The sequence below is a fragment of the Mustela putorius genome, unplaced genomic scaffold, assembly GCF_011764305.1.
Source record: "Mustela putorius furo isolate JIRA1106 unplaced genomic scaffold, ASM1176430v1.1 tig00000738_pilon_pilon_pilon, whole genome shotgun sequence".
NCBI lineage: Eukaryota > Metazoa > Chordata > Mammalia > Carnivora > Mustelidae > Mustela > Mustela putorius.
Window position 1 is genome coordinate 340127 of NW_025421463.1, and position 22943 is coordinate 363069.

At 51.2% G+C, this 22943-nt stretch overlaps 2 protein-coding genes and 1 pseudogene across 9 annotated transcripts in view; 1 reads left to right on the forward strand and 2 right to left on the reverse strand.

Moving 5' to 3' along the window:
* The first annotated feature begins 312 nt into the window (after positions 1–312).
* CDPF1 (cysteine rich DPF motif domain containing 1) lies at positions 313–22034 on the forward strand. Of its 4 annotated transcripts, XR_006607763.1 has the most exons (8): positions 3795–4913; positions 5093–5192; positions 7064–7150; positions 8482–11691; positions 13410–13647; positions 14511–15291; positions 20618–20956; positions 21884–22034. XR_006607763.1 is itself a non-coding variant. In XM_045083695.1 (6 exons), exons 1-3 carry the CDS (start codon positions 425–427, stop codon positions 3729–3731), a joined length of 372 nt encoding a protein of 123 aa, XP_044939630.1. In that variant the 5' UTR covers positions 313–424; the 3' UTR covers positions 3732–4913; positions 5093–5192; positions 7064–7150; positions 8482–10336. The 4 variants fall into 4 exon arrangements, 1 of the variants encoding a protein (XP_044939630.1); XR_006607764.1 differs by having other exon boundaries at positions 7064–11691; positions 13410–13925; XR_006607765.1 differs by having other exon boundaries at positions 13410–13925; positions 20618–22034.
* Positions 5307–22943, reverse strand: part of PPARA (peroxisome proliferator activated receptor alpha) — a 64325-nt gene continuing 46688 nt past the window's right edge. For 4 of the 5 annotated variants that reach the window (XM_045083693.1, XM_045083689.1, XM_045083692.1 and 1 more), the window contains exons 5-8: positions 21801–21939; positions 20815–21017; positions 14638–15085; positions 5307–12226 (exon numbers count right to left, since the gene is read on the reverse strand). In XM_045083693.1, coding sequence (XP_044939628.1) covers positions 11979–12226; positions 14638–15085; positions 20815–21017; positions 21801–21939 — 1038 coding nt within the window. In that variant the 3' untranslated portion in view covers positions 5307–11978. Of the gene's footprint in view, positions 12227–14470; positions 15086–20814; positions 21018–21800; positions 21940–22943 lie in introns of those variants that run through there. The other variant, XM_045083690.1, reaches the window with a different exon arrangement.
* LOC123393105 lies at positions 17053–17203 on the reverse strand (annotated as a pseudogene).

Here is a 22943-nt window from a genome sequence, read left to right on the forward strand (position 1 = left end):
CCAGGCCCGGCCCCGAACGTCGTGAGCGCCCGGCGCGGCCCGGCGCTTCGCGGACGGCGGCCCGGCGCGCGGCGGGGGCGCGCTCGCACAGACGCGCTCGCTGACCTCGGCCTCCTCAGAGCGTCCCCGCCCGAGACGCCGCCGCAGGCCGCTTCCGGCTCGGGCCGTGCGCAGCGCCGCGGCGGGAGCGAAAGCGCGGCGGGGCCCGTCGGCCGCGCGGAGGCGCGAGAGGAGCCGCCCGGGCTGTCGCGGCGAGCGAGCGGCGGCGGCCGCGGTCGGGCCCGCTGGTTCGAGGCCCCGGCCGGCCCGGCCTCGGCGCCGCTGCGGTGGGAGTCGGCCGCGCCCGCCGCGCCCTTGACGGGCCCGGTGTGCGCGGGGCGCCGTCGGCCCGCGGGTCGGAGCTGGCCGTCTCCGGAGCCCGCAGATGGAGGCGGGGGCGCGGCGCCGCGCCGCGGGCGTGTTCTCGTGCGGGCTCTGCGCGCTGACCGCTCCCTACAGCTACGTGGGGCCGGCGCCCCCCGACGCCCGCGCCGTCGTGTGAGTCCCGCTTCCCGCGCGCTGGGCCGGCCTTGGGGGGGCGGGGCGCCCGGTGTGGCGCTGGCTGCGGTGTCGCGTCGTCGCCCCACCGCGCCTGGGCTCTGGACGCGGCAGGCGTGACCTGCCGAGGCGCGGGGCAAGGCTCCTCCAGAAGCTCCGGGCCCGTGGTCCGCGCCCCGCGCGGGGAGCAGCACGTGCTGCGGCGGCCGGCGGGGAGCGTCGTGCTTCCGGCCGGGGCGGGGTCCGCCGCGGCCTCTTCCGTGGGGCCGGGCCGGGTCGCCGCTCGTCCGCTCCCTCGCGGACCTCGTCAGTGGGGAGCCTTGCTGCCCTCTCGCTCTGAGGCGCCTGGCCCTGGTCCCGCTGCCCGTGGATCTGCCCGGAGTCAGCCTGGCGCCAGCCGCTGCGTGCTGGGGCTTGGTCTTGACCTCGGACCTGCCCTCCTGGGAGGCCGCGCCGTGGGGCGGGCGGCCAGCGCGCTGCCCACCCCGCGCGCCGCTGCCACGGGCCTGGTGGCAGGCGCCAAGGCTGGCTTCCGGGCGGCTTCCTCTGCTGACCCGGACCGGGTGTCCTCGCAGACGCTGTGCGCCTCCGCCGTGCGGGTGCGGCCGGCGCCGCGGGCAGCGACTAAGGCGCCCGGTTCTCCGTGCGTGCGCCAGGGCCCCGAGAGCGGAGCCGGAGGCGGCGCTCCCTGCGCGCGCCCCAGCGGTGGAGAGGGCTCGGGGCCCTGCGCTGCCGCCGCCGGCCTGCCCGCCGCCAGGAGCGGCTCCCCACGCCGCGGCTGCGGCTCGGGTTCCAGCCCGCCCCCCGCGGCTGGCCTTTCTGCTCCCTCTCGGGGGCACGGGGGGACTGGCCCTCCGCTCGTGACCCCCCCAGGGGTGCGGGCTCTGGGGAGGTCCATTCCGTGCCGCTGCCGGGCTTCCCTCGGCAGAGGTGCGGCGGGTCTGACCCCGGCGCCCGCACTGTCCCGCAGCCTCCTGGAGGAGAGTTACGTCATGAAGGACCCGTTCGCCTCAGACAAGCACAGGTTCCTGGTGCTCGGCTCCAAGTGCAGTGTGTGCAGCCGGCTGGTGTGCGTGGGCCCGGTGGGTACGCGGTGTGGGCTGCGGGGCTGCGGCTGCCTCTCCTTCCCTCCCCCCCTCTCCCCGGGGCCGGGACCCGCCCTTGATCGTGGGAAAGGTGACGGGTGAGCCTTCCCCGAGGACAGTGTGAGCGTCAGCCTCCCCTTGTGGCCGTGATCCTGGGCGCCCTGCCCCGTCGTGGTGGGAGCGGGGGTTCTTGGAGGCCAGCTGGCCCGGCTCATGATGGAGCAGTCCTGCGGCCAGCGAGGTGCGCAGACAGGCAGAGGGGTGGGCGGGAGCTGCGCGGCCGGTCTCGGTGTTGGCTAAGCAGTGGCTGCTGACGCTTCTCCCTCTCCCAGCCATGCCAGTGGCCATTGTGCTTCTCTCCTTGGGAGGGTGACCTTCTTCCTAGTTGTCCAGAGGAAGGAACTGTGCTTACGTGAGCAGTTGTTGTGGGTCAGGGCCTGTGCTTGGGGCCCGTTTTCCCAGGGCAGATTCCTTCCGTCCTGCCCCAAACCCTTCTGTGCAAGGCAGCATTGCTCCCGTCTCATCGGTGGGGACGCGGAGGTTCGATTGGCCAAGTAGGCCCAGGACACCAGGGTCGTGAGCCTCTCATTGGACAGCCCAGGGGCGGGTGGAGGCGGAGCCCTGGGGCTGAGTGCTGTGGCCCCTGTAACCCGGGTGACAGGCCGGGGTGGTCCCTGGGCACTCGGCTGGGGGGCAGAGTGTGGACAAGGCTTGCTGCCTCACAGACCAGGCTGAAACACCCGCCTCTGTCCCTGAAGGGTCGGGGGGATGCGATTTGATGGGGAGAGACGAAGCCTTGGCAAGGCAGAGGCCTGCATGTTCGAGGACACGGGGTGGCATGTGAGGACTCAGCCGGAGAGAAGCAGCTGGGAAATGAAGACTGGAAAGGGGAGTTGGGCCGGTGTGGGCGAAGCCTTGAACGCCACACTCACACATTTGGGCTGCACTTGGTGAGCGGAGGAGAGGGTGCCCTGTGTGGTATCCGAGGTCCCCTGTGTTCTTGGAACAAGTGCTTGGTTGGTGGCGAAGTCCCCTCTCTCACGTGGGAACAGCTTTCCTCTGAGTACTACAGGGAGAACAGCCTTGTCTTAGCTGAGGCACACCCTGAGCTGCTGCAGCAAAGAGACCCCCAAAGTACGTGGCTTGGCTAAGACAGTCTTCACTTACTTTTCGTATGTGTAAGCGTCCAGAGCAGGTGCCACTGCCATTCTCACAGCACAGCACAGCCAGTTGCAGAAGGGGCCGGGAAGGCAGTCTTTGGACGGGGCCCTGGGCGGTGAATCCTAGGGGTTGCGTGGCAGAGGGTGGGTGCAGGGGACAGTGGCCGCGGTTGGACAGATCCAGCCTCCGGCCCAGACCAGCCGCTCGCTGGTGGCCGTTTTGGTCTGTGGAGCTGCGCCCAGCACCGGTGGGCACCAAGCACCTGTCGCACTGCTGGGATAACCAGGAGAGGGAAGGATCTAGGATCTCTGACAGGTTAGGTGTGGCCCGGGTTCCATCTTCTCATTGTTTCCACGTCACCTGTGGTGGAGCACGGTAGTCCCCAGAGAGTGTCTGCGCCATCCAGGCCCTCCCACCTGGGTTGACCCAGGCCTGCTTGCCTTGTTCTTCCCCACATCTTCACCAGTCTCACAGGGTGATTCCCACATGCTCAGGACCCCCCCCACCCCCCACTGCTTGTAGGGGCTGGTGGGGACGCCTTGCCTGCTTCCTCCTCCCTGGAGGCCTTCCATTGTCTCTTTTAGTCTTAGGTGATGACCGCATTCTTGGAGGTGGCTGGCTAGTCCCCGGGCCCTGCTCTCCCTCCTGCGTTCTGGCCTTGGCCGCCACCTCCCTGATACAGCTGCCCCTGCCCTGCGCCCCCTGCCCCCAATACGTGGTGAAGGACTGGCCTCTGGGAGAAGTCGCACACCCCCCCGCTCTGTGGTACTTAGTCCCTGTCCTTCCCCTGTCCTCTTTCAGGAATGCAGTTTATTCTACTCCAAGAGGTTTTGCCTGCCCTGTGTCCAGGAGAACATGGACGCCTTCCCTCAGGAAATCCGGCAAGACTTGGAGAAAAGGAGAGCTCCATCAAAGAGGCCAGTCAGCCAGCCTGGCTCTCGGACATGAGTGCGCCGGATGCCGGGTTGGCAAGAGCACCTTGCACAGAGCTCTGGGGCTGAGCTGGGAGCCGCCGTGCCCAGCCTTGTTCTGGGACAGGCAGGAGCAGTGTGTGCAACTGGAGTGAGCTGGGGCCCAGCCTGCCCCAGGAAGGTGACTGGGAGATGCAGAGAAGGCACTCAAAAGGCAGACCTTGGACCAGACATCCCGCAGACCCAACCCCATACAGAGCCCTCTCCAAGCTGAGACTGCAGGGCAGGAACTGAGGAATGGTTCAGAACTGGCACAATGGGAGGCCAGGGCTAGGCCTGCTGGCCCTTTGGCTCTCCTCCCAGACCTGAGGGCTCTAGGCCTTCCCGCAGGGTCATCCCCTGGCTCCTGCTTACAGGCGACAGACCTGGAGGGGCCTTTATGCCCTTCGCATGATTTCGTCAGATCCAGGAGCTGCCTCCAGGTAACATGCTGCTCCGCCTGGCCCCGAGCACACTGGAGTGAAGGGACAAAGCCCACTGCCCTGGTCCAGTATGGGGAGGCCCTCTGGTCACGCTGGGGGGTTGTGCTGTCCGTGCTCATGCAGAGGCGGAACAGCTGGATGGGGACTCTTGCTTTCTCCGTCCAAGGAAGTGAGTGGTCACGCAGGGAAGACCTCACTCAGTGGGATGGTTCACAGCGAAGTGGCCTGTGGGAAGGTGCCTGAGCTGTGGGGGAGCGGCAGATGCAACCGGGGGTCCGGGGGCAGTGGAGTTTTACTTCACATCCTCGTGGTGCTTGGAAAACGTTTTAAATCTTGACCATGCGTTAGATCCGTAATTAAAAACCCAGAGAGCCAGTTAATGTTTTGAAAAGTAATCCTTCCCCAGATACATTTGCGAGGCAGATGTTCTCCTTGGCACTCCAGACCTGGCGTGGGTCAGGGGCCGGGGTGTTGCCACATGAAGCCTCTTCTGTCCTGTCTGTCCCGCAGGCTCTGGCTCCGGCCCCAGGCCCAGGCCCAGTCCAAGGCAGAGCAGTGCCTCCCCTGCCTTCCCTTCACACACACAGAGGCTCACGACTTGAGGTGCCGGCTTGCCCTTCTCCACAGGGAACTCCGCACAGCTCTGCAGGCTCCTGTAGCGGCCCCAGGGCACTCGTCCCTCCACGGGCACCCCTGCCCCGTGGCCCCCACCTTCGCCATGGGGAACACACTAAAGGGTGCGTTTGGCTCTGCCGGTTCTCAGAGGGCCGGAGCTGTTCTATCTTCGCCCCTGTTCTATCTTTAACTACCTGAAGGCCCGCTGACACTGTCCTGGGGGATGCCAGACAGTGGGTTTGAGAAGAGAATGAATAAAGAGCTTTTATTGGCTGATGGGTGCACTGGGTTTTATTTTCAGATGCTTCCCCTGCGTCACATTACTTGAGACGAATGGCTGTCATCCTGGGGCCACACTGTCCTAGGTCTGTTCTGTGCGCCAGAGGATAAAAGGACTAGAGGTGAAGACCCATGGGGGAGTGGGGTGCGGGCTGCTCTGGGCTGAGGGCAGATGCTATAGCCGGGGACTTTCAAACTAAACATTCATCTCATGACATCACTCAGAACTCACCAACAAATTTTAAAAAATAGTTTTATTTTTAAAAACCATTAAGGCAACGCTGTACCCTGAAATTAAATCCTTACATTCATCAGTCTTACAGTAGGACATTCCAAACCTGTACATTCCCATAAATTCAGTATATAAATCAGCATACGTGATCAGTCCAATCTCCTAGCAGGAAACAGAATAAGACTGAAGATTTTTTTAAAAATTAAAAAGTTACAGTCATTTTCTAATTGCTTGGAACTGCTATTGGTTAATGTGACTTGGAAGATTCCATTTGCTCTTCTGTGCACACCCCTGCTCCCTGAGGCCCTGGATGCCCTCTCCGCCAAGACCCAGAGAGGCCCCCAGAACCTGCTCTAAAAGATCTCCCTTGGAACTGCTCCTGTTAATACGAAGACAAGGGGTCTACCAGCCCCTGAAGACTTGGAGAGTATAAAGTACCAAAGAATGGTAACGATAAACACACCAAGAAACCAAGATCAGTCTTGCTTTGGAAATCTGTACCCATCTAATGTTCTGACGTGTTAGTCAGTTGCTCTCAGCACCACGGCCCTGTGGACATCAAGAAGTTCTGCTGAGATACTGAGAATGACCCAGGGGGACTCACGGGGTCTGTGGTTTCTATTATATGCTTTAGGCTGGGCCATCCGGGTGTTGCCAAAGAACCAGTAGTGCAAATATCCCATTCGGAGATTTTGGATTGCCCGAGTACTTTGGTAATAACCCACAGGTAGTAGTAATTCCCTGAAGAGCAGACTGCAACCCACGCCCAGGAATAGTTCAGGTCTTCATCAGGATACTGCTGGGGCAGTAAGTGACTCTGGACCTGGGTCTCTGGCCCCCTTGCCGGGAGAGACAGTGAGGACAGACTCGCTTGTGCTTGCATGTGGGCATGATGAGGGGAACAGATTTATACAGGGAAATAAACTGCATGGCTTGGGAGAGACAAAAAGCTGTGTGTGCGTGCGCGCTCGTATGTCAGTTATATTCCAGCATCCTTTGTGTTTCTGGTAGGTTCCAAGAGCTAGGCTACTAAGAGTATATGTCAACTAATACTGATTTCAAAAGAATCCAAGTCTTTGTTACTAGATGCATGATTATAAGTAAAATATTTATACTAAACTTTTACTTAAACCTGAATCCTAGTATTTAAGATAAAGCCACAAATAGTACTATGTACCATACAGTGTAGGAAAAATAGTGCTCAAACGCAAATACTGTGACCTTACTGGAAAGGGTACTGAGTGGCATTCATCTATTGTGAGGTAATTTTAAAATTTTTTATTAGTTTTTTTTTAGGCCTGAAAAAAAGGCAGACTGTGCTTTTTAAGAGAAGATAGTTTCCAAAAGTGAATGATTTTACTTTGGAAAGATTGGTCACTCGCTTATCTTCAAGGCCTGAAGCTTGACCTCCCTGCCCTGAGAAGGCCATGCTGAGGCTGGAGGACCCCTCCAGGCCCAGAGCCCTCCCCTCGGGGCTCACCTGGGTGGGTGGCTCACGGAGGGGGGCGGGTCCCTGTGCTGGTCTGCACAATGCTGCAGTCTGTTGAATTAACGAATTAAGGAAGTTTGGATGTTGGGTGTGGGGAGAAGGGTACGGGAGGAGGAGGCTAGTATATTCCCTTCTCTGGAGAAGCACTTGGGGAAGTTCTTCACACCTGACCTGAACTAGAAAACAAATTAAAAAACCTGATCCAGGTCTTAACCCTATCTCTGACATTAAAAAAAAAAAAAAATTAGTTTTTTTTTCTTTCATTTTGGCAGATAATGCACTGAACAGCTAGTGGGCCACTGGAGTCCTTGATGTTCCTGATTGCTTCAATCAAGATGTGACTTTGAACGTGGGTGCAGGTTAGTCTGTTCTGTTTGGCAAGGAATTCCTTCTGTATGTATTTCAGCTGGGCCACATTGCATGGCCCCCCACCTTGCTGAGGTAGGGTAGTGCACGGTGACACTTGTCCTTATCTCAGACTGACATGTCAAGAAGCAAATGGTCCGCTGAGAGCCCCACACGAGACCTGAGAAGGCGTCCCAGGCCTCATGCTGTAAGGGCAGCTCAGACCGCACCCTGCCCGCCAGCCTCTCCCTTTGCTGTCCTGATACGTGGGCCACCCCCAAAGCCTTTACAAGCCTCAGCCCACTCCGTGGAAGTATTAAGACACCGAGCTGCACTGCACAAAAACAGCATAACAGAGTGAACTCTCTAATTCCTTAAACTGACACATGAAGGTTCATTGTCTTTTTTTTCTTCTTCTAAAACTTTCAAAATCACCTCTAATTTGCATTGTGGTTACCAGAGAAATTAATAGATCTCGTCTCCTGAGTCAGACGAAAGTTCCCTGCCTTTGTTCTTACTCTGGTGCGTGTCACAGGCTGGAGGTCAATGACCATTTTCCTGAATTCTATTAAAATGGCACCTAAATATATATAATATATGTATATATATTGACATCCCAGCAAAAAAGCATAGGCTGCAACCTTTGGAGCCTGGCAAGAATCCTTAATCCCAGGGGAACCCTATAAATCAGCTTGGACCAAGAGTTCCAAGAAGCAGGGCCACATTTAAGGGGAGAACAAGCACAAGGGGCCTGGCTCTGGAGCCACCCGGTGCCGGGCTGTGCCAACGCTGTGAAGACTCGGTACATGGGAAAAAGCTTCCACGGACACTTGTTAATAATCAGTAAGCTCTCAGTGGGTCGCACTGATCGTAGCTGGCGACTTCCACAGTGGGATGTCCTTGCCCTCCTGAATGGAACCACAGCTGTGAACTTAAAGGCTTTAAGCAAGTCCCCCCTCCAGGAACACCTGCAGTGCAGGTTGGTTGAAACAGCGCACCCCTCTCTAAACGGGCTTTTGTCAGACATTCCGGAGACGGGTGTGGCCACTGGGTAGAGACAAAAAAACAAAAAACCACAACCATCAGTATGCAGTGGCTAGGTATCTAAGGTATCTAAGGTGTTTGGTGGTTTGAAGAAGCGAGGAGGAGGCAGGAAGTGCCCAGAGCAGCACAGAGGCCCAGGTGCACCTTGGACAGTCATTCCCAGTTAAGTCGGCCCAGAGGCATCTGCTTCCAGCCTCATCCGGCAGGGTCTTTCCCTGAGCCAGCTGCAGCGGCCAGCAGCTACAACTGAGGAGCAGGGCGGGTCACTGTGGCCAGTGACTGTTCCCACTTCTTCACCCAGGTCATGCTCCACCTCAGGGCCACCAAACTGGGGCAGCAGCTTCTGCACGTGTGTATCTTGGAGGCACTCTTTAAACCATCAAAGTGCCTTTAAGGAGTCACATGACTTTCCACCTCCCAGTGTGCAATCAAGCAAAGGTGAGTAACTTTGGAATCTTACTCATAAATGATCTGACTATAGGTGCTGCAAAAGGACCCCGAGTGTTTCATGTACCTTAATTTTAACTGTGCCTTTAGATATACTGTATTGAGGTAGCTGTTATGCTATAGATTTGGGGAAACAGTAGTTGCTAAATTAATAGTTTACTTATCATCACACATTAAACAAAGGATTCTACTTGTGCCTTGCTTGAGCTTCTGCCCAGATCTTAGGATGCTGCCCTGTCTCTGGAACCCCCCACACGATCCTTGAGGCTGTTTGTTTCCTTAGAGTTTCAGCTGGCCCAGTATAAGAAACGCATCCAAAATGCAGAAAGATATATTCTTGTTCTTAAAATGAAGAGTCTCTTTAAAATAGCTCTTGCAGGCATTCCTGAATGCACTGTGCACCACGGTTCTTCTCTTGGACTTCACATTCTGTTTGATATATGTACACCTGCTGTTCAGGGAGATGCCTGGAGTGCATCTCATCTGAGAGTTACAAGGCCACAGGGAAACTCGAGAGCAATGTGGGAAGAAAGCAGCAGCTCACTGGTACTCTGAAGATTCCCAGACTGTCCCTGCCTCCTGCTCGTGCTGGTACATTCGCTTGCATCCTGATTTTGGAAGATGCTGGGCTTCCCCCAAACGGCCACTGGCGTGCACAGCCCTCGGCATGGCAGGGGCAGGATTCTGTGTGTGGGACACCCAGCTGGAAGTGCCCAGGAGGACAAAGGGGAGGGACGCTGTGGGACTAGGGAGAGAGGGCCAGGCCGGCTCCCAAGCTGGAGCTGGCTGCTGGGTTCAGGAATTGTCCTTGTCAGGCCTACAGACAAAGGGTGTTGGTAATTTTGTGGTTTCTGAGGCATTTGGCACTTGTGGCTACAGACAGTGACTTGTCTAAGGGTGTCAAGGTGGTGGCATGGGGAGCTGCATCACGTGCCGAGTTCCCCAGCAGAGGAGGGGCTCCGTGCCCTGGTCTGAGGCTTCTCAAACCTGTTCTGTCAGATCTACCCCACTTCATGCTGACGTCTGCTAAAACCCAGCAGGCAATAAATGTGCTTTAACGAGCCCCTACTGGAAATGCGACAGTATTTTGAATTGGTGAATAATCTGTCCATATCTGACAAATCTGGTCTGAGAAATCTTTGATTAGGTGGCCTGAACATTCTGCATGGCAATCCGTGACTGTCTGTAATTTTCTTCCTATCTGTACCAGTGAACAAATTTAAGTGACTTTCGAGCCGCAGTCTCTGCAGCCTCCTTTGTGGCCTCACCGGGAGTGCCTCTGGGTGTCTAGCTGGGCCCCAAGAGAGCCAAATGCTGACACTAGGAACGCAGAACCCATGCCTTCGGTAGCAGAATGCACGAAATAAGAAGCTTTTTTAAAAGTAAGTTTTATGAAAACAGAACCATGAGTGAGTGACTTTCATGAAAGCCTGAATCTCGAGGGCCCCTTTCTGAGGCCATGTCTATGAATGGCCTCCACGTGGGGCATTTGAGAAGAAAGGCCAGTGGACGATGGAGGCGACACAGATGCAGCAACGGCCCAGGGGGCCTTGTCTTAAGGAGGAACGCCCGCACAGCCCTGCCCTCTGACTTTGGGTGACCTCTTGACGGGTGTCATGTATACGTGGAAATACTTCTATTTGCTTCCAACGGATCCTCTGAGTGGGCCTCTCAGCAAAATAAAGATGAAAACTACCACTAAGGTTTAATTTTGAGAAGGATGTGCCTGTTGTCACATTTGCCTTTTCTAGTTGAAACCTCACAGTTTTATCATTCTCTCTCCTCTCGCATTTCCAGGATGCTGACCTTGGGATCTTGATCAATCTCAATCCTAATCATTCCTCGACAGCAAGTAGTAGAGTGACCTGACCTTACAAAGATAAGTTTTCTAGAGATGGAGGGGGAGGGGCGCCAATGGCACCAGCAAGTCCTAAGAGCTGCCAGGAGGCAGGGGGTCATAGGCAGGTGGCCAGGGGGGTCCCCCGCACCCCTCCTCTCCAGTTTCCACTTCAAGCTCTGGCAGGCTCAGGCCTGGCTGGCCTGGAGGGCAGGGCAGCTGCAGATCCCCTCACAGAACATTTATGTACTATGGTGGACAAAAAGAGAGAGTCTTTCTAGATCCATATGCTCTGGGCGAGAACCACGAAGAACATTGCTTTCATAACCATACCGGGGTTTAGGTTGAAACAAGTATTTCGGATGTTAGGAAAGCTACCTTCCATATGTAATCAGAAAACTGCCCCATGAAGGACGCTGTGTCTGCCCCCCTCATTCTCCACATGGTTCCCCCAGGGCCCATGCTCTAAAGTCCTGTTTGCCTCACCTTCTACGCTTGGGTGCAGCTACTGCCACCAAGAGTTAAAAAAATAAAGCTGCGTACTTTAGAAAGCAACACATGAAAAGACCAAGGAGCTGCCTTGACACACGGGGCCCAGAGGAACACTGACAAGCAAGTTGTCAGTTTGCCCCCCAAAATGCTATCATGGCCCCCAAACAACCTGACTCGGTTGGTTCCCATTTGATAGGGGACAGGTCAGAGGGACGGAGAGCTGACACACTTCCCGTTTGTCTTGTTCCTGCTGCCCCGACGCCAGCTCAAAGCAGGCAGAGAATCGATTCCAGGGGGAGTCTCGAGATGCGGCTTTCTGGGATCGTCTACATACACCTGCAAACAGGCCCTTCCACCTAAGTCACAACCATGAACACAGTGAAAACCAACTGACTGCAGTGTTTGGATAGCTTATCAAATGATCCTTTGAAATTTTAAATCCTATGATTAAGAAACAGCATGTTGTCTGTCTTCAAATTCAGGAAGCAGAATTAAGGCCTTTCCAATAAATATTTTGCTGCTTTTTTTAAAAAAAAAAAAAACTTAACCTTTGGATTCATCTAGATTTATAGGATTATAAAAGTTAAAAAGTGCTGATTAGTTTAAAAATGATAAGGGAGCATAACAGCCAAAGGTGGCAAAAGGAGAAGACAGACCACATATTTCGAGATCACCAGTTAATTCAGCGCTATGTTATTCCCGTGATATCAAGAAATCTGCATTGATTAACATCAGGTGAGTTAAAATCAAACCACTGGGCATTATTCCCCTTAATTTTCTAAGAACTGCTTATAGCTACCTGTCCCCACCATTTTAATACTTTGCACACTTTCAGAAGTACTGGTGTGAAAAAGAAAGAAATGTGGTCTAGGGTTCCGGTTACCTAAGGCTCATCCGTCCCATTCTCTAAGGTGAAAATGGTGGAATTTGTGCAAATCGGATGTTGCTCCCGTTTCCCATCTGTAGTGCTGTTGACTTTAGAAGTCCTTGGCACGTGGCCTGGGTGTTTTACCTTCAATCCATCAGTACATGTCCCTGTAGATTTCTTGCAGCAGTGGGTGCAGGGCGGCGTCAGACTCGGTCTTTTTGATGACCTGCACGAGCTGCGCGTGCTCAGTGACAAGTTGCCGGAGGTCTGCCATTTTCTGAAGGAGTTTTGGGAAGAGAAAGATGTTGTCCGGGTGGTTGGTCTGCAAGTGAAGTTTGAGCACGTGCACAATGCCCTCCTGCATTTTTTCAATGTGTCCCACGTTTAGAAGGCCGGGACGATCTATTCCCAAAAGAAAGAAGAGATGATTGTGATAATCACCCCACTGATGACCCATAACTGTTTATCGGTCGTGGAAACCAAACGTTCCTATTTATGTGGCCTTTCATTGTTATTCCAACCTTTCGATAAAGTCGACTCGGCTAGAAGACAGAACTTGATTCTATAAAAGTCACTGGGACTGTTGGGTAGATGGGACAAAATACTTGGTCCTAAATATTTGTATACTGCCTTAAATCGACCAACTACTCTACAGTATGGCCCTTTCATTTTGGGTTTATCTCATTACCACTGGTACGGGGAAAAACCCTAAAACATTGGGAGTAACCATATATTACAATGATGATTAAAACAACCAGTTTTTGCATAATATGAAGTGAAATAATTCTTCTTTAGTGAAAACTAAATATTCGGTTTCAAGTTTTCCATAACCGTGTGAAGGAGTGTGATTGTGTTGGACTGGGTTTTGTGGTGCAGCGCACTGTAAGGGGAAGGCATGCTATGAGTCTTCCGATATGAGTCAGCTGCATAGACGGAGGAGTAACATGTGAGTGGCAGATGCCAGCTGTACCAGATGCTGCTGAGCCCCAGGGAGGCCTGAGATCTGGGGCCAGCAGGTCAGTGAGCACACCACATGCCCTCCCTGGGGACACTCAACCGCAGGCACTGGACCTCTCAGGACAGCCCGAGAACACGCGTCCTACCTTGGGTCCAGAACCCACCTTGTCCCTGTCCCCGTCCCCATCCCTGTCCCTCTGTCCAAGAGGCAGTGCTCTCTTTAAAGCCTCAGTCCTTACTAGGATCATTAAAAGCGTTGCAAAGGATGTGGATTTTTTTCGTTGCGCTTTTTGGTTGTGAAATGAATCTAATTACTCACTTTTTAAACAGATTAAAAGAAACAGAAAGTGGGAAGGGCGCCTGGGTGGCTCAGTGGGTTAAGCCGCTGCCTTCGGCTCAGGTCATGATCTCAGGGTCCTGGGATTGAGTCCCGCATCGGGCTCTCTGCTCGGCAGGGAGCCTGCTCCCCTCTCTCTCTCTCTCTCTGCGTGCCTATCCATCTACTTGTGATTTCTCTCTGTCAAATAAATAAATAAAATCTTTAAAAAAAAAAAAAAAAAGAAACAGAAAGTGAATCCCCCCTCGTAAGGTTTAATGTGTATCACACTTGATCCTTTTCTATAAATAGGATTGATCCATGATTTTTTTTGAGTGAGAGAGCGCACGTGGCAGGAAAGGGCTGAGGGAGAGAGAGAATCTGAAGCAGGCTCCCACCTCAGCGCAGGGCCTGATGCAGGGCTCGACCCACTACCCTGAGTTCATGATCTGAGCCGAAATCAAGAGTTGGACGCTGAGCCACCCAGGCACCCCAGGACTGATACAGGATTATAATTTCTTCTAGAGAACTGTGCCCTACTCCTATAAAGGTTCGTGCCGTTGCTTTTTACCCACAGCACTACATCTTGAGCATACAGAGGACAAGAATAGCTGACATCAAACTGCCCTACAGTTTCCATTGCTTGCCAGGGCACAAGGGTGCCAGCTGACCACGCGCAGCTGGATAGTAGCCGGGACAGGCCTTGTGGAGCTTCCGCAGTCCGGGCAGCTGTGGCTGGCCTCAGCTCTGCATGTCAAGCCACCTGCGGGGCACAGCACGGTTTCTCGCAGTGGGTGGTGGTCGCCCCATCAGTCTCCCCCAGACTGGGTAAGGTCAGCTGAGTTTACAGTACAGGGATGACCTTCTTATATCAGGACAGGGTTATTTAAAGGAACAGGACATTGAGCCAAAATTCTGGGAGCTGCAGAGCCAGCTTCCCTGCAGAGAGGCCCAGATTCTCCTTCACTGGGATCCATTTCCTTTGGCAAAGCAAACTGCAAACACTGCCAGTTAGCGACTGACATTTTTCATTATGAAACAGAATATACCAATAGTGAGATAAACTGTACTAACATCTGCCTGGCACGTCACATAATACTGTCTGTAATATGGATAGAATACTATAATAGTAGAATTACATAACAATAATAATATACACCATATATTATGATCTTATCTAATATGTATTAGATATTAGACATATATTAGATAAAAATTGTGTTACCATTATACCTAGTAAATTATATTTGATGATTATATTATAATCAGAAATAGAATATTATGTATATAACATAGTTATGAATGGAACGCATTTATATAATGTACAAATATGTATTTAACTATAGTAACGTATGCTAGAATATGATACGGTATGATATAATTCTCACTTAATTCTCCTTGGTGGTGACGCAGGGGCTCTCAGATGCCCTCCCGCCTGCTGGTGCGTGCCTCACCGTGTGCCACTCACGCACAGACAGATGTACTGCCATCCTTTGGGAGAGGAGGCTGCAGGGGACAGCAGATTTGGTCAGTGACTTACCTCCACAGCAAATTATAGCAGCCACAAAAAGGGAGATATCACTGTCATCCAGCTCCAGCGCGTTGAACTTCATTGCAAAATCAAACTTAGGTTCCATGATATCACAAAACGGTTTCCTTAGGCTCTTCAGGAATTCACGCGTTATAAAACCGTTTCCATATGCTACCAGCATTCCATCTTTATTCATCACAGAAGACAGCATGGCAAATATGGCCTCATAAACTCCGTATTTCAGCAAAGTGACCTGATCGTTTAAGTCCAAGTTGGCAAAGCCTGGGATGGACTTGGCAAACTCGGTGAGCTCGGTGACGGTCTCCACAGACGTGCACTGGCAGCAGTGGAAGATGCGGACTTCCGCCTCCTTGTTCTGGATGCCGTTGGCCACCAACTTGGCCACCAGAGTCTTCTCAGCCATACACAATGTCTCCATGTCGTGTATGACAAAGGGCTGCAACGAAAGACACGGAAATGAGCCAGGTCGCCGGGGACAGGCTGTCCTCTTAATTATCAAAGAACTGATGAGCAGCCAGTGTCTGCAGATCACCTGCGGAGAAGCGCGATATGAACAAAATGCTGTCTTCGTCCTTAAATAACCTCAAAGTTGGCTGGGGACACAAAGACATTTATGGAGAACTAGCGATATAAATCTGTAAGGTAAGATCATCACTGCCTGACACCAGGTGGGGATTTTATTGCTATGAAAGGGAAGTCCTGATTTTGGCAATAAAGCTAACAAGAGTGTATTTGCAAAGCACTTTTAATACTTTATAAGATTTTCTGAACTCCTGACTACTATTGCAGTGGCCCTAACTACAGTAATTTAAAAATTTTTATCACCGAAGAACAGCTGACATACAATGGTATATGAGTTTGAGGTGCACAGTGTAGCGATTCAACACATCTACACCTTAGGCAGTGCCCACCCCTTGAGTGGGGTCACCAGGAAACATAACTGCAGTATTACTGACCACAGTCCTCATGCTGTCCTTTTCATCCCCAGGCCCATTAATTTTATAACTAAAAGTGTGTGCCTTCACCTCTTTCGCTCACGCTACATTAATTCTTAATTTTACCATTTTATGAACTTCAGAGATAACCGTTGTTACCTGACCCTGACTACAGCATGAGTGAATTTGGTACATAAATAGATAGAACTCTGAAAGCTGGTGTTTGCATAGCAATAAGCAAGAGAGCATTGTTAAGCCCTTGCTCTCGGGGGCCACCTGGGAAAATCTTAAAGAACCCTCACTTCCTCACTTCAGTGCTCTGTGTTCTGGAACAAGCACAAACCCTTAGGCCAGCAGTCCACACTTTGATATATACCATTTGCTTCTAAGACCATGGGTCTTAGAAGACCATTTTCCAAGTATCTAGTGGAGGAGTGGAGGTGGCTGGCCCTGTTATTCGAGGCCAGCATGCCCAGAAGGCATTATATATCTGGTGGGGCACAGGGGAATGGATGTAAATATTTTGTGCTGCTGGCCAGAATGTACACCAGGTCTGTGTGCAGAGCAGAAGCAATGACAGTCTCTAGGGGATCTCTGATTTATAATGTGTTCTACAGATCAGTAATGAGGTGGGCTGAAGCATTATTTTCAGTTCCTACCAGAATACGTAAATGTAGAATGGCATAAGCAGCTCATGATTTTAAGACTCACTCTGCCTGTGCGCAAAGCGTGTCACTGACACTCTCTCTGGCCCCAGAGCACGACGTGGCCCCTATTCCTGGGCCCCCAAGAGCAGGAAACCATCTTCGGTGCACCTGGAGAGTGTCCTTGTCTCAGAAACAAGGCAGGCACATTGGAACAATACAAGGCATTGTCTTAGAAATTCGAATTTGCAGTACAGCATTGGACCACCCCCCCCCCAAAAAAACCCACAACAGTAATTTGATTCTACATCTGAAGAAAGGGAATACTCAAAAAATTACCTGTGTGTGAGTGAAAATATTCTGAATACAAAATTCAAAGCCAAAGTCCCGACTATCTCAAGTCTGGTTAAGGAATACTTAACCAGTCCCTTCAAAGTCCCTTCAAAGACTGTAAAAGCAGGCCTGGTTACTGTTGTTTAGGGAAAGTTTGGGGGCAGTTCTGTGTCTTGGGAAGTTGCTCAGAGTAAAGGAATTAACATTTTCGGGTGAGCTGGAGGGATGCTTTTGAAGGATACACAGCACTATCCCTTCAATTTCCAGAAAATACACTAGTAGGCCACCTTGGCTGTATCACTGGCTTTGTAATCTTCAGCAGAAATAAAAACAAAAGTTGTGTGGCCCAAACAAATTTGGGAAACGCTGAGTTAAATAAAGTTCGGTCCTTCCAGAGTCTCTACTGTGGGGTGTGTGTTGGGAAGCTTCAGGAACAGGGATAGGCTGGGCGGCAGTTCCCCAAGTGTGTGATCCCAGAGCACCTGCATCCTTTGCTGGAGCATCTCACATGACTGGCACGGTACTGGCCACGGAATTTGCAGGACTCCAAGCGAGATGAAAATGTGGGGCCCCTCTTTCAATTAGCAATAATCGCGCCTCAGATAAACCTCATTGGCTACGATACTGCCACTGCGCAAAGCTGGGGGCCCCTCTTTCAAAAATGATGAAGAGTTTCAGGACAGTGACAGCAGGGCATGAAATCCCAACCCTGGGCCCTTCCAGGCAAAGCTCCTTGTGAAACAGGACACAGGCCCATGAAACCCTCCTGGGACAAGTTTTATGTAAAACATACTCTCGTAAATGGGGAAGTAACTGGTACAAATACTTCATTTCATTTTTATAAAATTTTCACTTAGATTTTAAGAAGGCAGGGCCTCATTAACAGACAAAATTAGAAACCATCTGAATTCAAAACCAGTGCTAACATTTAGAAACCAATGTTTATGGAAGCTTAAGAGAGAATGCATATACTAACACACTTGATAAACACTGTTGATAGGACTATTTAAAAAAAAAAACATGCTGCTTATATTTAATTATGGAATGCGCCTTTTATATTAATTTATATTATTATTTATATATTATATATATTATATATATATTTATATATATATTATATATATTATATATATTATATTTATATAATTTATATATTAATTTATAATGCGCCTTTTATATAAATGCGCCATTCATATTAAGTTTGAATATGAATGTATCTGACATCACAGGTGGTCATTTCAGATAAATAAAGGATGTTGTCACAAGTTTAAATAGCAGGAGGCAGAAAGCTGCCCAGCACCCCCACCCATCACTTCCCACCAAGACCAGAAGGTTCTCCTAACCGACATCTACCACTTGTGCACACGCCTGACGGTGTTCTGTGTGTGTTAATGATACTCCTGACAAAAGCTCATCTTTACATACATCTAAATAGCATTTTCTACATAAAGTGCAGGCAGCACCATCTTTTAGGAAAAAATTGTGATTTCTTGGTAGAATTGTTTTGGATGAAACCATTTAATAAGCTTTTGGTTAGGTTTTACTACACATTTCAAGAAATGGTATAAAATATTAAGTATGTTTTTTAAATCTTAAGACACCTTAAGTTGTCGGTGTAATCTTTCAATGTAACACCGCGGGCAAAACCCCACCACGGGGTTTATCATCCCCCAAAGCCATTTCAGGCTGGCGCCTGGGGGGGTCCCTCGTCTCAAAGATCTCAAAGCGCTAAGAATAATGTTGGAAGCCCTTTTCAAAACGCACATTAGAATCTATTCTCAGTCACGTGCCCAAAATTTATCCCCTTGCTTGGTTCATTCTTCTCTGACAAGACACCTGACTTTGTTACTGACTGGCTACAAAGGACCCATGATTTTGTCTAAAATGCCTTAATCTTCTCAGGGGACACAGACTGTCCATAACTGAAAACATTCAAACACTCTAAAGACTATTCCCAACAATTCCGAGCTATATAGGAACCTTTGAGATAAACATATGCGGTGTCCTTCATTTGAATGAAGAAAGTCACGATGGTCTGTGACATGAGACCAGTGCTACTGCATGACCGTCGCCTGGCACAGTCAGTGCTGAAAAACTGTTTGTCCGTTTGAACCGAACACCCTCCCCTAGTTTCCAGAGGTGCAACGAGCTTCTAGCGCCAGCAGTGGCTGGGGCAGTGTGGGTAGGCCGTGCGCATTCATGGGGCAGGCCCGAGCCCCTGGTTGCAAACCTCACAGGAGAGGCACGGACTTGAACGCTCCTCACCGTCTCACTGCATGTGGCCTTCCAGAGTCTTGTGATATTAACACCTCAGATGTCAACACACCAACTTTTTAAGACGTTGAAAAGCATGTCTTTTGGAAGCCGAGTTCAGATGGGACCGATGTGTCCTCTGTGCCTCGGCTCTGCTTCCGTTCCTGTCGCCGTCGAATCACAGGGCAGCCAGGGCCCTGATAAGCCCTGGCCAGCTAGCTCACTCAGGGCCCTGGCGGTTTTCTGGCCTCCGGTTCTGAAATCTGAGTGGCTCAAACCAACCGCATGTCCAGACAGAAACAAACACTATCGCTCCCATCAGCCCCTGCCCTCAGCTAACAGCCGCCCTTCCCAAAACAATGGGATCCACACGCTTCCTGCAGCTTCCTTCCTCCTCCCAAGACCCTCCCTCCACCGTTTTCCCACCAGCCTCCCACAGCACCCCTCTCCTGGCCCACCCAGCCCCTAATCGGTTCTAGCCAAGCTGTAGGTCTTCGTGTTATGTGATCTACAGGCCACGGGAAATAGAAAAGCAGACCCTGTGTCCTGCATGGGGAGCTCCAAGCTCTGGCCGACGAGGACAGGGCTCCCTCCAAAAGCGTTAGGATCTCAGTGGTATATGCAGAAAGATACTCTGTGGGAATGAAACTAATGTTAAACAAGAGTGTTTGGTTCAGAGTCAAGTTAACTTTTAAGTTCCCCTTTAAAAACCCAAGAGAGAAACAGAAGATCTCAAAGAGATCAGAAGCTTTGGTTTCTCTAATATGGGGCTCTCCTAACCATTTCCAGGAGAGAAATTCCAAATTAAAAGGTTACTTTGCTGTCAGCCTCATGGTCCAGAAAGGGTCTAATTTATATAAGCCCCTGGGGCCTTGCAGCATGGGTACGGCTTTACCAATGTCCTTTACCGCCTGAGCCATTCCGAAACGTCCCCACCCATTTAATTGGAGAATTTTACTGAAGAATTAAAGACTCAGTAAAAGAGAGGTTTGCTTTGTTCATGAGAGTAAGTAGCTTGTGAAATACTTCATTTTCCTGTGACTAAAAATTCCAGCTTGTAATTCCCAATCAGGATTGCTTTAAGCTACTCATTAGTACGAATTAAACCTGTTTTGCCATGTCATAGGAAAAAAGCAAACTATTTCATTAGCCAACCCTGGGCTGGCTCTTCTTTGAATTAGCTGTGAGATCAGTTCAGCAATGGACACAGAGACTGAGCAGACCACAGGGTCGGGGGCAGGTAGCAGTGCACTTCGGAAAAGGCCCAGAGCTATCCAGAGAAGACAAAGTTTCTGTAAACGAACAGCCCTTTCTAAACCCAGAGATGTCCTTGCCTTTTCACTGAAAAAACAGGAGTGTGTGTGGGGGGGGACTGTAGGGTGGGGGATGGGAGAGGAGGGAGGAGATTAGGGGAGGCGCCAGAACATGTGTTGCGTGAAAGAAAATGCTTCATTTTCTGGCATTAAAATAGAGATTTAGGGGCACCTGGGGGGCTCAGTGGGTTGAAGCCTCTGCCTTCGGCTCAGGTCATGATCCCAGGGTCCTGGGATCGAGCCCCGCATCGGGCTCTCTGCTCAGCGGGGAGCCTGCTTCCTCCTCTCTCTCTGCCTGCCTCTCTGCCTACTTGTGATCTCTGCCTGTCAAATAAATAAATAAAATCTTAACAATAAAATAAAATAGAGACTTAAGGAAAAAAATAGAGGATTTAAAAAAAAATGCACTTAAGAAATGACCCTAAGCTATTGATCAGACTTTGGCTTTTCTTTTTTTCTTTCTTTTTTTTTTTTCATGTATTAATTACAGAGTCATTATGATGCCTGGTTGCTAGGAGCTCTGAGGTAGAGCGAGCCCAGAAGATAGGAGTTGCCGACACGCTGCCTCCATCCGCTGTCTCTGGGACTGACACCGTCTTCCCAACACCCAACCTTGGTCCCCTCAGCCCCTCCCTGCGGCCAGGGGCCACCTCAGGCGGGAGAGCAAGCAGCAGCCAGGCCACCTACCGGGTTGTTGCTGGCCTTCCCTGCCAGGATGACCCGGGCCTTGACCTTGTTCATGTTGAAGTTCTTGAGGTAGGCCTCATAAATTCTCTTGGCGAGGGACTTCAGATCTGCCGTTTCTGCATCTTCTGGGTCATGTTCGCAGGTGAGAATTTCCGCTTTCAGTTTTGCTTTTTCAGATCTTGGCATTCGTCCAAAGCGAATTGCTGGGGGGCAGGGAGGGGGGCCACGGGAGAGAACGGGAAGCGAGCAGAGGTGAGCATCAGGGTGCACGATAGGGGGACGGGCCTCTGGGCAGAGAACGTGTGCCGAGAATTCAACCACGAACCAAAGCCGCCCCGTCAGGACAGTCAACATTGTAGTGCTCTCTCTATTCTGGAGAGAGGAAAATGAAACACAACCCTCCATAAACTCTGGACTTCTTCAAGAGGCTAAAAGACAAGGCGACACCCTCACTTGTTTCGTCAGTAGGATCAGCTGAAGGTTCAAAATTGTCCTTTAGGACAATTGTCCTAATTGACCTAATTATCATGAGGTCCAAACTTGAACCGAGTTTGAGGAGATGGCAGTGACCCCTAGGGTGACTTCATGTGACACCTTTTTCTTTGTCCAGAAGGTAGACCTGCGACCACTGGGAACTAGTCATTTTAGATCTACTGGCACGTTCTAAAATGACAGCAGGGTTCAGAATAACAATATTCGCCGCACACGTGCTTTGTGGGGATGCTGCTTCCACGCTGGCATCCCAGAGGGATTTCCATTCGGTCTGAAAACCTTCAGTCAAAGGCTTACCGTGTGAAGTGTCTAAGAGGAATTCCGGGAGCTCTGTTGCGTCTCAGCTACGTGACACTTCCCCCTTCTTAGGCTATCTGGGTTGCAAAACGATCTGGGCACTACGTGCATTCATTCAAAACACAGTCCGTGGCGACCAGACAAGGGAGGTGGGCTGAGGCACGGGCTGCAGAAGCGCACTAGACAACCTTACCTACCGTTATGGGACATCCCGACCGAAAGGCACTTGTGGAAACGACAGTATTGGCACTTATTCCGGTTCTTTTTCTGAATCTTGCAGCTGCGGTCACATCTGTCATAGGCCAGCTTCAGCCGAATGGTTCGCCGGAAGAAACCCTGTGGGATGGACGCAAGGTTGGGGAGGGGTGTTTCTGGCCATTCATTTACTGTACTTTTCAAATGAACTGAAATTAGTAAAATTGTTCTAAGAAGTCTGACTTAATCAGGACAAACTGAAAAATTTAAATTTCATTACACATAAGACGAAAAACCAACAAAGTGAGGCAAAATTCAAAGCCGTTTCAAGACGTCCTTGTCTGGCTTGGGAAGACAATGGTTATCGTCTCCCAGAGTCACTTAGTCTTAATTTGTCCAAGTGTCGCTTTCCCTCCCCAACTCACATCCCGATCTGTGACTGCACGGATCTCTGTGTAAGCGAATACTAGCCCCTTCCAGACTAAAATCACAATGAACTCATAAAAGGCAGCCACCTGGTGGTAAAGAACAGTCACGCTTGACAAAAGCTTATCTTAAACTCTACCCAGTAAGAACCTTTAGTATTTAGTCCATGAGAAACAAAATGTAACAACAGGAACTCAGGCACGGCCCTGGGGCAAAAGTTACTCTGCAAGTAACTTCTTTCACAAGTTCATGGTCAGAAGGCTTGCGAAGCGTCTGTATTTGCTTTGGTGCTGTCTCTGTTTGCTTCCCACTTCCCACTGCCTGTTTCACACCGGGCAGGTCTGGAACGCCTGCGGGAGCAGGGACAGCAATTTCTTGGGGGACAGGAGGGAGGTTGGCGCCTTCCCTCAGCTGGATCTCTAAGTCTGTAAAGTGGGGAGGGCCAGAGCAGGCCAGGAGCATGAGGAGGCTGAAGAGAGAATTCTGCCCGTCGGAAGGCAGCGTGGCCCTTTCTCCCCACAGCCCAGGCCTCCAAGGCCAGCCCGGGCTCCGGTGCGGCGCGGCTGTCAAGGACGTGGGTTGTGCCCACACCAGGAAGGGTGTGGTGTCTTCCAAAGTCAGCAGACCGTCTCAGCATGCACAGGGAAGAGTTCCAACTTTGAACACGAGATGACGAGACCCTGCGCGTATCAGGTACATGAAATACCGAAGCTGAGAGT